Source organism: Melanaphis sacchari, unplaced genomic scaffold (assembly GCF_002803265.2).
Source record: "Melanaphis sacchari strain LSU unplaced genomic scaffold, SCAv2.0 Contig1_pilon_pilon, whole genome shotgun sequence".
NCBI classification, from domain to species: Eukaryota; Metazoa; Arthropoda; class Insecta; order Hemiptera; family Aphididae; genus Melanaphis; species Melanaphis sacchari.
The window spans coordinates 3,498,746-3,513,403 of NW_020270976.1; the positions used below are offsets into that span (position 1 = coordinate 3,498,746).

The window sequence follows — 14,658 nt, forward strand, 5'->3', positions numbered from 1 at the left end:
AATAAATTATGTTAGTATAACTCATCTATTAAATTGTTATATGAATTGTGATCTATATTTTACAGTTCACAGTTTAATGTATTGTTGTTTGTCATGTAATTAGTAATTTTATATTTTTCTTTAATTATTATTATTTTATAATATCAATGTAATTAAATTTACCTATTTTAAATGAAATATTTGTATTTTTTTTAGTATTTTAAACTTTTAAGCAATTTTTATTTATTTGATTGCCTGACTGTATTATAACTTAATTTTTAACTAATTATACATTAAAATTGAATCTATTTCAAAGAAATATTAAAAGTTATTTTTTAATCTATTTTAAAATATTTTAAAACTGAGATGCATTAAGATGCATTATATATATGTTTATATGGTAAACCCTTTATCATTAATTTTTAATATAAGTATTGCAATACTATATTTTTCTTTTATATAATTAAAATAATGTATGTTTTACTATGAGTTATAACACATACTATATATAATAATATAGTAATAATAAATAAATAATAGGAATTCTGTATTTTATTATTTCCTTTCCATGATAGTGAATTTACATCGTACAAAAGTGTTATACATTGTTTTAGTAATTTAAAAGGTTTAGGGAGTATTATTAGTTTTAAACAACTTATTGAATTCACAATTCATTTTTTCATTTTATTATGTAGCGGCGACACTGTTTACTATATCGGTGCTCATGAAAATTCTATACTCGTTTGGAAAGGCGAATTCAAGAAAGTTCTCATAGTGTGATGTCGTGCGAAATACAAATGCTGCATTATGCGGGAATATCGGCGGCTGCCTAGTTTAAACCAACCAGTCATCCAGTCTTACAGCAATATTACGTATTTTGTTCTGTTATTTTCCTTTATACACGTTCATATTATTCTGTGTAATATTAATTTCAATAAAGATATTTATATTATATCAAACCTACAATTATTAATTAAATGAATCATTATTTATTATTTTTAATAAAAAATTATTCAGAAAAAACCAACATTTTATCACAACTCATATAAACCAAAGACAAATTATAATTAATTAAAATAAAATAAAAATTTCAATTTTTTATTTAGTTTATAGCAACTATGGATCATAATTATTATGAAATAGTATAACCTATCTCTAGTTCAGAGTAGGATTTAATATTAATAAGTATTGCTCTAATTATTTTAATTGTCCAATACATTTATGAAAAAATTAAGTTTATTTGAAAAAGTCTAGTAAATATGTTTGTTTAAATTATTTTAAAACAATTATGTACCTTTTTTTCAGTAGTCTTAATGATAGTTATGGAATTAATTATTATTGATTATTTAAATTCTTATTTCTTATGCTTGAGTGGTTTTTTTATATTTCTAATAAAGAAATAAAATTAAAAACAAATACAATTAGTAAATATTAATCGGATTCTTTAATTAAGATATGTTAAATTAATTATATAACTAGTATTTACATTTTATACAGATATTATGAATTATTCATCAATTTCGTCTTCCATTAAATGCCCAAGTTTAATTTCTTTATTAGAAGTAGTTGCATCTGTTGTACGTTCTGGTCTATTTTTTTTCTTCTGAACCTTTTTCCCAAATTCATATTCTGGCATGACCAGTTTGGTACTTTTAAAACTTGGTTTCATTTCTGGTTCGTTGGACTTCAACGTTCTCTTGAACACAATTTTCTTTCCTTCTTCATTATCGTTTTCATCGTCTTTACATTTTCTGGTTTGCATTTCTTTAAGAAACGCAAACGCAGCAGCTGCATTGCTCTTGTCATTCATCTCATTCACATCAGCCAACGAATACTTAGTCCATTTATGTGGATGCAATTTGAAATCTGGCGGTCTATGCTTTTCAATTATACGCCATGGCGGTATTTCTGGCTTGACAAATAGACTGTCTTTGCCTCGGAACTGTTTAGTCAGAGAACGACCAGTTCTACGTTCCACACGACCATTGAGTATTTCATGTGCGTCAGCCGTAGTAACTTTTTTAATTTTTGATTCCAAATCTTTTTCTGCTTGATCGAGCACGGCAAACAGATTTGTACGTTTGTTCTGGAACTCTGGAGTGTCACCGACGAATGTTGGATCCAGAAACGACATGATTTATGTGGGATCGAAAACGTGTATACCAAAAAATTATCTCTGAAATACTACGTCGTTATACACGTTGGCATCGCAATTTGTGATTCGTAAGTCACAACTGTCACTCTAGATGAGTCAACATTAACAATAATAATATTACATTAAAATACAGTATATTGAGATAGAGTAAAAAGTTATTTTGTAGTAAACTAGCAAATGTCAATCATCACTAAATAGACCAACTAAATTACAATAACTAGTGAATAGTGATTAGTAAACAATAATATTATTATTTTCATTCGTTATCAGCTACCCAGTATCATTTGTCCGTCCGTCTGTCGTCTTTGGTCGTGCGTAATAATAATATGTTTAATATCTCCCGGTGTATATCGACCGCGGTTCTGTAGTTAATTCTCTGACCGACCGTCACTCGCCACTTGTGGCGGGCAAAAGATCAATACTCGCAAAACGCCGACGACCGTAGTCCGCGTTTGTACGTTGTTTTCGTCTAGAACTTGGACGCGCGTTAACAAATCGTACATTTGTACTTCATTATAAAGATATCACGATGAAGAACATTGCCAAAAATAATCGGGTGTACGTTATTGCGAATCTGTCAACGAATCACGAGGGAAACGCGACTCTGGCCTGCGAACTGATCGAAACAGCATGCGTGAGCCATAATATATAATAGTTAATGATTGAAAAAATATAAGAATAAAATTGATCACTATACGTTCTCCTTTATATAGTATATTCATACATGTTATTATTACACATAGAACGAGCACCGTTACGCCCCAAACAATACCTCTACATCATGATATAAATTTTATACTAAACTTAAAGATATTTGCTTTGTCGTCTCTATAATATTAATATAGTGGTATTAGATCTGTAGCGTATAATAAATACTTAATAAATATCGAATGATTTAATGCAATATATATCTGTGATGACGATAAAATTCATATCTATGTACCTATTATAATATCCGCATAATAGGTACCGCATTCGCTGCGAGAGATGAAAATGTTTCAATCGCAAGAGCGCCCTGTTCGTATATAATATAATAGTCGTTTTCGTCTATATCTATATTAATATAATCGTTTTAGAAATATCGTACGTACCTACCTATTTATGCCGTAGATTTATTATTAATATATGTTGTAGACTACCTAGATATAGTATATACAATTATAATATACTACGCAGTGGAGGATCATCTATAGATTCACGATCTCGCTCGTATCAAACTCTGTCAGCTGTACAAAAAAGTTTCATCTCCGCTCTTACCCACAGAGTGTCTACATCGTTCCGACTTAAAAAAATAATTCAAGTAAACGCATCTTCTCGTATGTATAATGATGCTGCTGCAATAAAATACAAAATAATAATTACACTACGTTCTACTTCAAGAAAATTGAATTTATACAACTTCAATAAATTATGAAAATTTTCGATTTATCTATGCGGTTGCAAATTTATTTATATTTATATTGAATACGTGTGCAGTAGCGTAGTATATTCAGATCCGATAGTTAATAATAAATAATAGGTAGGTACTATACATAAATACATTTATTAGTTTATAAGTGCTTATATGCAGGATTTTTGAAACGCTGTTCCGGAAGCGCGGATTTGTTTTTCAGTTATTTAAAAAAAAAAAATTTTCATATTTAAATCTATCGAAACGCAAATTAAAAATTTTAACGATCGCTGAAAAAAATCAATGTTATAAATAAAGCTGAACAGTGTGGGGAAAAAATTATGAAGTAGCAAATGCATTTGGCATATATCGAGCTCAATAATTCCAACTATTTTAAAATATAAAAAGAAAATTATATTAAATTTAAAATTACAACAAATCTGAAAAAAAATAAATTAAACTAGCTGAGTTTCCGAATTGAGATTCAAGTTTATTCATGTAGTATATTCAGTGTAAGGATATTAATCTACTATCTTGTATATTATTGTAAATTTTTATTCAAAAAATATTAAATGTTAAAATTTATTTTTCTAATCATGAAAATTGAATTATTTACTTTTCCTTGGAAATAGATTGTCCATTTTTAAAATTCTTTATTTTATAAATAAATTTTAATTCTAATATTTTTTTTCTATACATAAGAATATAAATTATGAATTGATTGTCTTTAATAATAGAATAACTTTTTAGAAATGTGGCGCGGATTATGTGTTAATGGAACTTGATGAAAATACTAATCCATTATTTACATGCGAAGATATTAAAAATTTTCATAAGTTAGCGCAAGATAATGGAGCCGTTTTCACCACTAAATCGTTAATGGTTAGTTGAATTGGAAAACTCATTATTTATTTAATTTATGAATAATGTATTATTCATTTTTTTAGAATTCAATACGTCAAATTTCTCCTATACAAGAATTTAAGAATACAAATAATGACGAGGACGAAATTAGTAGTGATTTGCAATTACCGTTTCCTTCGATTCCAGAAAAGGATATTTCCGAAGACCGTAAATCGTACGAAACCGTCGATCTCGTCGAAAAAATACAACAAAAATTTCCCAAACATGAACTTCAATTTTGGGAATATCAAGAAATGAGCACATGTCTTCCTGAAGTGGTTGTTGCTATTGGAATAAAAGTAATCATTTTTTATTGATATTAAATAGTCAAGCTTAAAATTAAGAAGTTAAATGTTTTAAAAACATAATAATATGATATAAACATATAGTATGCTCTTAATATTACTATTACTTTAAATTTATTTTTATTTTAATAGGTTATTACTTATTACTTATTAGTAATGCTGTATTTAAGTAATTTAAGAGTACGCTACACTCTCATGCGATGTCTCCGTTTTACTAACGCATAGTATAGCAAATAGTTTAATATGAATAATTATTTTAACTTTGTCATGTTTATAGTGAATTTACCTGTAATCAAATTAAAAAGTAAAAATACAAACAAATAAACCTTGTAGGCTTTTTTATATATATTTATCTTGAAGTGAGTTATGCGAATTTTAAAAATTTAAATTACTTGTACATTTTATAATTCACTTTAAAATAAAAAGCTAACGAAGTTCATTAGTTTATATTCTTACTTTTAAATTTTATAATAGGTAAATTTACTGTAATAATTAACATGATAGAATTAAATGGATTATTCAGATCGAACAATAAAATTTGCCATGTTATGCGTTTGTAAGAAGGAGACACCGCATGCGGGTGTAGCGTTCTCTTTAGGGGTAGAAAAAAACAAATCATAAAAAGAGAATAAGTCGTTTTTGTTATTTAATTTATAAAAAAAATTAAAAAAATATTTTGGCCATTATAAAGCCGCTAATATGTGAATTTCCCTTTTTCCCTTATCACACTGTTGTTTATCAATTATATCAATTAAATTTGTTAGCAGAAACTAACTTAATTATTGAGATTAAAATGAGTTTTCTGCCCAAGAATGAATGAGGTACAAAAAAAAATTATCTATTTATTTTCTATATTTCAGTTATTTGTAATTTTTTATGACATTAAAGTATTATATTATTAATTATATTAGGTACCGTTTCATTATTTTAACTGTTCTAATAATTTGATTAAATATCGCATTGAATATTGAAAACATAACTTATGGATTCTTTTACATTCGTACTATGTAATATTTTTATTGTTTTAAATCAATTAAACTCCAACTTGTGAATTGTTTTATAATAAAACATAAAAATCACTAAAAACTAGCCGATGGCCGACAAACAACTTTAGAGTGAAACAATTGAATAAAATCATATAAATCTTATGAGTGTTATTTATTTAAAAATATTGATATTTTATGAATTACTTATAATTATTGCTTTTGTAATGAAACTAAAAAAAAACAATTTATGAATATATATTTAAAACAATGACTTTATAAAATATAAATAACTATATATATACATATAGGTAAAAATATATAATAATAGTTAAATAGATTTTATGAAATTAGTTTTTTTATTGCTTGTTATTTTTTAAATAATTGGTATTGTTTAAGGCGATATCTTGCAAGTTTACGTTAGACGATAAATCCATTGGATACGATCACGCGATGTCTATCTCCGCTCGTGACTTTCGTACTATGGTGACCAATATTAGGACAGTTGAAGTTGCACTAGGAACAGGGAAAAAGGATAAACTCTCCCCATCTGAACTGCCGTGTTTCAAAAAGTTATTCAAAAGTATTGTAGCTGCCAAAAATTTAGAGCGTGGATCCATATTAAAAGCAGAGGATATGAAAATTAAAGTCAGTGACACACAGAGCATGTGTGGATTTTACTTTCCAGTAGTAATCGGTCGACAGTTATTATCTGAAGTTGATGAAGATGATCCAATTTTTGTTTCTGATTTCGATGGGTATGATATTTTTAAAAATGAACATATTATATTAGTGTACTTGCGTATTGTCCGAATTATCGAAAACTATACCGGAATTACTACTGTTTTATTATAACTTAATAATTTTTTTAAATTCCTTCTAGAAAATACAAAATAAAATAAATTTTGTTTAAGGTTTTGACAGAAAAATCAGTAAAAAAATTATTAATACGAATAAGTACCTTAAAAATTATATTATACTTTGTATGACTGTATTTTAATTGTACTTATTGTAATTTATATTGTGATAATTTTAGACTGCAACATTATACGTATTATATGCCATTTGATGAACCAGTACCAGATTATAGCGGATATTTACCTGAAATCGATCTGGGACGATCTATACATTTTAAAAGCCCGTGTTATATTATTGCTGAAATAGGACAAAATCATCAAGGTGATATAATGATGGCTAAAAAATTGATCAAATTGGCCAAAGTAATTATTTAATTTATGTATACTGTAATAATATAGTACAGCAATAGAAACTCGTTTAACCGTCAGTGTGTTCGGTACCGGGACAATGACGGTTAATTAAATAGACAGTTAACAGAAATTTTTCAATAAACGTATATATTTTATATCGTGATTTGTTGAAAAAAATAATATGTAATAACTAATAAATAATAAATAATATAATATAATATGTAATAACAAAAATAATATCATACTCAAAAATACTAAACAAAATAATTTGTCATCTTAAGAATTCTTCTTTTTTTCTTTTTTTTTTGAGGCACTAGCTTTTTGAGCAGATATGTTTCGTATTTTTCGAAGAAGTAAGACCTGTGTTGCATTTCGCCTCCTCTTGCACTTCAAATCGCGATCACATCATAAAAATTATTATTTCATTTTTTTGACGGTGACCAATGAGGATAACAGAGAGTGATGGTAAATCGAGTGGTGGTTAAACAATTTTCTACTGTACCTATTTAATTTATAAAATATTATAATAAGTATATTTTACTATAGTATGATATGTTTTATTATGTATGAATTTTATAATTTGAATTGTTTAAGAAATGTGGTGCAGATTGTGTAAAATTTCAAAAAAGTTGCATAAATGAAAAATTTACATTGTTGGCCAGAAATAGACTGTACGATAGTAAAAATTCTTTCGGTACAACTTACGGTGAACATAAACATTTTTTAGAATTCACCGAAGATCAATACAAGGAATTAAGGAGATATGCTGTAAAAAAAATCGGAATTCATTTTACTGCTTCAGCAATGGACCCGGTAAATCAACTGCAACAATTTATAACATAAATTTATATCACAATTTTTAATTTTTTTACGGGTAATCTTACTTTTATTACAGCTATAATATATTGAATACCTTAATTATATAATTACAGAATAAATACAAATAAATACTTAATATAATAACTATTATTTGTATATGTCAAAGATATTTAACTAATATATTAACTTATTTTCAATTTTAAAGGAAGACAAATCATAAAAATAATACATTTTGCATTATTTTAAAAATTTAACTATTTTTTTAAATTAATTATTTATCGCTATACTGAACTGTACTTAAATATATAAATAAATATAGGTAATTAATAATTATGTGCAATGGTACCAGCAAAAAAATAAATAAAAAGGTTATATTATAATTACAATTTTTTATTAATTTTTAGTTGTTACAATTTAATTGCATGTTCTGTACCTTTTTCTGTAACGTTATATTTTTGTTGTTATAATCAATAAGATTATAATTTGTCCCGTAGTATTCAATATAGCTGATAAGATTATTGTACAAAAACAGTACCTACGTTAATTTTCTCAAGTAAAAACTAACGGAACTTTTATTTTATTTAATAAAAATATGAAGTAATTGTACTGTAGTATATAACATACTTGTACTATTAAACCTAATAATTATTACCTATATTTATTAATTATTTGTATATTTAAGTATACATTACAATAATGCCGAAGGACACGAAATTAAAAGTATTTCATATGGGTATCTACGTATTTAAAATATTTTTAAATAATACATAGGTTTTTTTTTATAGAGTAGCAATAAATAATTAATAAAATAATACCTATAGGCTATAGTTAAATTTTTAAAATCATATAAAATGTTTAATTTTTAATTTTGCCTAATTTGAAATAGGTGCATTTAACTAAATGTCTAGGCAGATAGTAAAATTGTATAAAAATTAAATTCTTTGACTATATGCCTACAACATACATATGATAGAATACGTGGAACACGTATGATTGTTTTCAAAAGAGTTAACTATTGTTTATTCTCATATTTATTTTATTTCAAATGTATTGTAAAAAAACATTTTAGGGTGGGCAAAAGTGATACTTCATTCGTCAGCATTGTACATTTCACTTAGGTTTCATCCATTTTTTTACAGGTTTCATTTGATTTCATTGTTAGCCTCAAAGTGCCGTTCGTGAAAATCGGTTCAGGCGAATCTGGGAACGTGATGTTATTGGAAAAAGCGGCCAAGGCTTATGTTCCACTGGTTATATCCACCGGCATGCAGACACTGGCTGATATACGAATTACTTATGAGACAGTTAGTCGATACCATAATTATTTCGCACTATTACACTGTGTATCTGCGTATCCGACACCACCGGACGAAGCCAATCTGAACATGATCAAGACGCTTCGCAAGTCTTTTCCAAATACGATTATTGGTTACTCTGGCCACGAAGTTGGCTCTTCTTTAACCACTGCATCAGTAGCACTCGGCGCCAAAGTAAGGATATAATGAGAGAATTATCGTAGTATTATGTATTATATATTATGTAGACATACAGTGAAACCATAACCATTATTACATTATCTATACTGTTCTGTGATGTATAACGGACATACATTGGATCATAGACAGGTGACGAGGATCTATTTAGTGATTATAAAATATGAAATGAAAATAGATTGAAATTTATTATGAAAGTCGCCCAAAAAATATCATAATAAATATTATTAGTATATATTGCATAGATACATATTATATGTAGACATGTAGTTATAAAAAAATTCATACGTACAACATAATATATTATAGGTATACATTATTTTTTTGTCTGAAAATTAAATAAAATGAGCGTTTGGTTTTCAACTTGTGTTTATAGTAATTTCCAGCTTATTATGAAGGTTATTTATTTATTCATGAACGTATAAAAACCCTTTTCAAATAAAACTTTTCCGGGAAAATAAGTTAACTTAACCTAGAACAAAGACTTAAAATCGTAACAATAAGTTATACAGTTATACTGTAGTGCATGATTGTGGTTCATTGGTCGTATACAATACTATATATGAATTATGAATAATAAAATATGTACATTGTCCAATGTACATTTATTTTAAATTGTATAATTTTAATTTTTAATTTATACTTGAATTTTATTATTAATGTTGTTCGTTATCATTTATCATGCCACTGACACTGAAGAGTATTATTATACTGTTCATTTTTATAGTACTTGTATAGAAAGTGTCCGTTATAGACTAGTTGAAATACATTTATTTGCTAGATTATTATCATTTTTTCTGTCAAGTAGCACGTACTTACTACATTTAGGCGTTTAGTGAGGTTTCTTTGATGTCCTTATTAATAATTACAAATTGCGAATCAATTTTAACAAAATTATTAAATATTAATTGATTGTTGTAATTTTATTAATGATGTTTCAGATTATTGAAAGACATATCACATTGGATAGAAATATGAAGGGGTCGGATCATATCTGTTCGTTAGATCCTTCGCAGTTCAGCAAACTTGTTAGAGACATTCGTTATATCGAAAGAAATTTAGCTATTTAATAATTGTATTGTAATAATTAATAATGCATATCTCAATATCGGTATTACCTTAAAGTGTTCATTTGCAAATTTTATTTTTACTTAATATTGTATTTTAATGTAATTATTTTCTAAAAAATCATGGTATATAGATGTACACTGTACAATATATCTATAAACAAAAGAAAAAGTAATTTTTAAAACAATGTTGGTATAATAATGTATTATATAAGTAAGTTTATTGGTTTATACTATAATTAATCTAATCATTCATGTACAGTAGTTTAGCAGGTATTATTCTGGGCATAATATAATGAAAAATTCACAGATTTTGTTGTAAATTAAAATTATAATACTCATATAGTTTTCAACTTTATAATGCTCAAGCACTCAATTTCATTAAAAAATGTTTGTAAGTTGCATGTAAATCAAATTATATTAATATTAGCCGAAGAAAAAAAATTCAGATTTCTTGATCACATATAGGGTAATTCTTTTATCATTGAACACTCATTTCAAAATGTGTCGACTTTTTTTAATTTTTTTTTTTCAAAATGTTTAGTTTTATGTTTTTCTAGAATTATATAAAAATTTTATTTTTTTCACGTTAGTATTTAATAGTGAAACCACTATCAACTTTTGATTTAAAAATGGCAATCTACATTTTAAATGTCATATAATAATAGGGCTATTTTTTTATGAATTTTAACGTTATAATTACTAGTTTTCATCTAACCGTTAACGAATTATAGCTGCTCAAAGTTGGATGGTGTAAGGTTTTCAGGTGTTCGTCTTACAGGTTATTACCTACGGCTGCAAGGCATTGATTAAAATTTAAAACACAATTATTGTTTCATGTTTGTAAAGACCAGTAGTAAAATAATAAATTGTTATTGTTCGACCCGAGGTAATAATATCTTTATAGTTTTGTACCTGCTAATACTTACAACACGAATATAGACTATATGAGCTTTCGTGGACTTTGGCATCCATGATATCACTAATTTTAATCAAAGTTTGATCATTTACAAGTTTTTGATATCATAGTTTAATTGTTACAATATATATGTGACAATATTTAAATATTAAAGTACTTTCTATAAAGAATAGATACATTTTTAGTATCTATAGTCTGTATCAATATGTCGAATAATGTTGTTATTCTCAAACTTTTAAACACAAAATAGTATAAAACTCATATTAGTAATTTACTCTTTACTCGTCATGACTCGTTTAAAATTTAGTATAATTCAAATCGTCTTTTCTGTGTTTGAAAATTGAATGATTTCATTACTTTCATAAACACTAAACACGCCATACGCCAACAAATTGAAACAATTTTTACTCTGTTATATAATATTGTTATGTAAATCAAAATTATGACCATCAATGATAGGTAGTTATTGTTATATGCTTTTTATGATGTATTTTAGTTAATTATTTAATCAAACCTAAGTAGGTATCATCCAAATTGGTATTACGCATGTGAATTAAATAAGTATCTAATTGGCGTCTAATTGAGAATATTGCACAATTTTTTGGTAAGTTTTACTAATTTTGTAGCCAGTTATAAAAATTCTAATAAATAATATATTTGAAACATTTTAATTTTAGTTTTGTCAGTTCTATACAAATGTTGTTCAAATGTATATTGATTGACAATTATTGATTTGTTATGCAATATTCATAGTCAATGGCGTATTTAGGATAAAATTTTTTTTTTTGTTGGGGGGGGGGTACACAAATTTACTATATTTATTTACATACATTTTTATTTCCTGGTTTAAATCGTGAACCGGTTGAATATTGGTTCTGCATTACTCCTACTTGGATAATATACAATATATATAAAATGTACACATACTATAAAAATATTAAATTAACATGGTAATTTCTTCGTTTATTAGGAGAAATAAACGGTCAAGAATTAGGTATTGCAAGTTGTATAACTATCAATAAAATGTAGAACTTGTATAAAATTTTACTCAAATATGCAATAAGATTATATTAGCTAATAGGGATAGATGTTTTATTCACTATAGAAACAGAATTTATATATTAGAAAATGTAGAAAAAATAAATAAATAACGTAAAAAATCGAGCCCTAATGACTTTAAATAAGATGTTTTTGCTTAAAACATAAATGTGTCTAACAAATGTAATAATAATTATGAACTTGTCTTGTATTGCCCAATCATGGTATTTATAATTATGCTTTGTTCCAAATGACCTTCTGCGGTTTTTCTCAAGTAGTCCTGTTTCTGACCTAGGGTATTCACTTACAGCGAGTTTCACCGATTCTAATAAGAGTATAAAATTATTATAATAATGTATATTTTTACCATATATTAAATTTTTTTATTTTTTTAAAATCTATTTTAAAATAGTTAAAAAATGTTATTGTTTTCAGTAAAATTCATAATAACTCGGGGTGGAATACTCGAACGACCGATTTTAAAAATAGATTTTCCCAGTAATAATCAAGATAAGAATTATCGTCAAAACATATTATTAATTCTTAAATAACGCATGCCATTCAGTATTCACTATTTAGTATTCATGGAACAGTGGACCAGTGGAGTGGTGAACAACTTGCTCGTCCGATAAAATTGTTTTACAAAAATAATGACAATTACCACCTACCTATACGTAGTCGCACTGCGTTCATTTTGTCTTCACTATAATCTTAAACGCTAAGATTCGGTATCATCTGCTAAGGCTGTTAAAACTTAAAATATCGATTACTAACTTCGAAAAAATGTGTTTCTGAAAGAAACCTGTACGAAAAAAAACAATTCGTCCACTTGAAAATGTACCACCTTTGGAAGTGAGTATTGAGTAGTGACACATCGTATAGTGGAAAATATACGAAGTAAACTCGAGTAGAGATGGCTATCATCTTGAGAACATGATTTAAAAGAAATAAATGGTAAGTTATTTAATTCATTATAATAGATAATAATTAATGTTTATTCGTTTTTTTATTTTTTTATTTATCTTTAAGAATCGATTATTTTAGTTCTTCACACTGCAAAAAACATATATAAGTTTAGGAACCCGCGATTTTTTTTACACTATAAAAAATTAATTATTATATCGTTACTTATTGTTTAAAAAAGTGAATTTCTCTAAATTGGAATTTTAAAACGTCTATAAAAAAAATAATTGCCTTGATATAGTTAAGTGTTTTATGGTGAACTGACAGTTGTAATAACTTCCGTTCTATTCAACATTTTCAACTTATTATTTTTTTAAATTATCAATTGTCATCTGCGTTACATTTAAATTAATTTTTTGATTTTTTTTTTAAATATTGTATATGTTACATACAAAGTCCGGAATTGTATATTTCGCAATTTGTACAGTGATTTTTATACACATTGCGAAGTATACAATTGTTGTACAAATCACAAAATTTAAAAATATATTTTAAAAATTACAGTATAATAACTGTTATGTTTTAAAAGTATTTTCTTAATAAATATTACATATTATTACTTATTTTTGTGATTTTTTCAATGATTGTAGAATATTAATATGTAAAGACCTGGTATATCTATTTGTATATAGTATACTAATAAGTAATAATATGTAATATTAAAAAAATAGATTTAAAACATAACAGTTATTATACTGTAATTTTTAGAATATGTTTTTAAATTTTGTGATTTGTACAACAATTGTACACTTCGGAATTTGTACAGTGATTATTGTACACATCGCGAATTGTATAACGCAACTTGTACAATCTAGTTACTTTGTACAGCAACATTGTACACTTCGCAATGTGTATGTTACGGGCAAAAGCCAAAATCGGGCAAACCTCAGAAATGCCCGGGCAAAACGCAAATTGCCCACAATCCTTGGGCAAAATGTCATATTTCGGCTTTTGACCGGGCAAACCTAGATATGACCAACATCATTTGGGCAAAACCGTTAACTGACTTTCATCGCAAGGACAAAACCGTAGAGTTTTAAATACGTTCGCTAATATTATAAACAAATTTAATAATTATAAAATAAGTATTATGGTACAAATATAATTAAATAACTCACTTGAGTCACTTGGCGTTTAAGTGAGGGTTTTAATGTATTATGGTTTATTTTATGTTGTGTCAATACTTATTTCTAATAAGTATTAAATTGTTTATAATTAACGGCATCACATCTGTTAATGATAAAGTCATTCATGTGTAATAGGATCATAACTAGAAGTTGCCGGATCAAAACCAAACTCTCGGCCTTCTGTCGAACAATCGGGCTACAAGGAATTTGAGTTGCTATGAATTCTTCTGGTTTTGCCTGCCTGCCTGGTTTTCCACCGTTTTCTTTTCCACCAGCGCAAGGCGCTGCCTGCCTGCAGGTTTTTGTTTT

At 26.5% G+C, this 14,658-nt stretch overlaps 2 protein-coding genes across 3 annotated transcripts; one reads left to right on the plus strand and one right to left on the minus strand.

Annotated features, from left to right (window-relative positions):
* Window positions 1–1,465: 1,465 nt before the first annotated feature.
* Window positions 1,466–2,377, minus strand: LOC112593240 (protein TSSC4). Its single transcript, XM_025337599.1, has one exon. The coding sequence runs from the start codon at window positions 2,111–2,113 to the stop codon at window positions 1,487–1,489; it is 627 nt and encodes a 208-aa protein (XP_025193384.1). The 5' UTR covers window positions 2,114–2,377; the 3' UTR covers window positions 1,466–1,486.
* A 286-nt stretch (window positions 2,378–2,663) lies between these two features.
* On the plus strand, window positions 2,664–10,455 carry LOC112593239 (sialic acid synthase). 2 transcript variants are annotated; one of them, XM_025337596.1, is made up of 8 exons: window positions 2,664–2,768; window positions 4,275–4,406; window positions 4,472–4,726; window positions 6,115–6,473; window positions 6,752–6,935; window positions 7,518–7,736; window positions 8,882–9,232; window positions 10,177–10,455. In XM_025337596.1, exons 1-8 carry the CDS (start codon window positions 2,664–2,666, stop codon window positions 10,303–10,305), a joined length of 1,734 nt encoding a protein of 577 aa, XP_025193381.1. In that variant the 3' UTR covers window positions 10,306–10,455. The 2 variants fall into 2 exon arrangements, with proteins under 2 accessions (XP_025193381.1, XP_025193383.1); XM_025337598.1 differs by lacking the exon at window positions 2,664–2,768 and adding an exon at window positions 3,551–3,653 and having other exon boundaries at window positions 10,177–10,305.
* The last annotated feature ends 4,203 nt before the right edge of the window (window positions 10,456–14,658 follow it).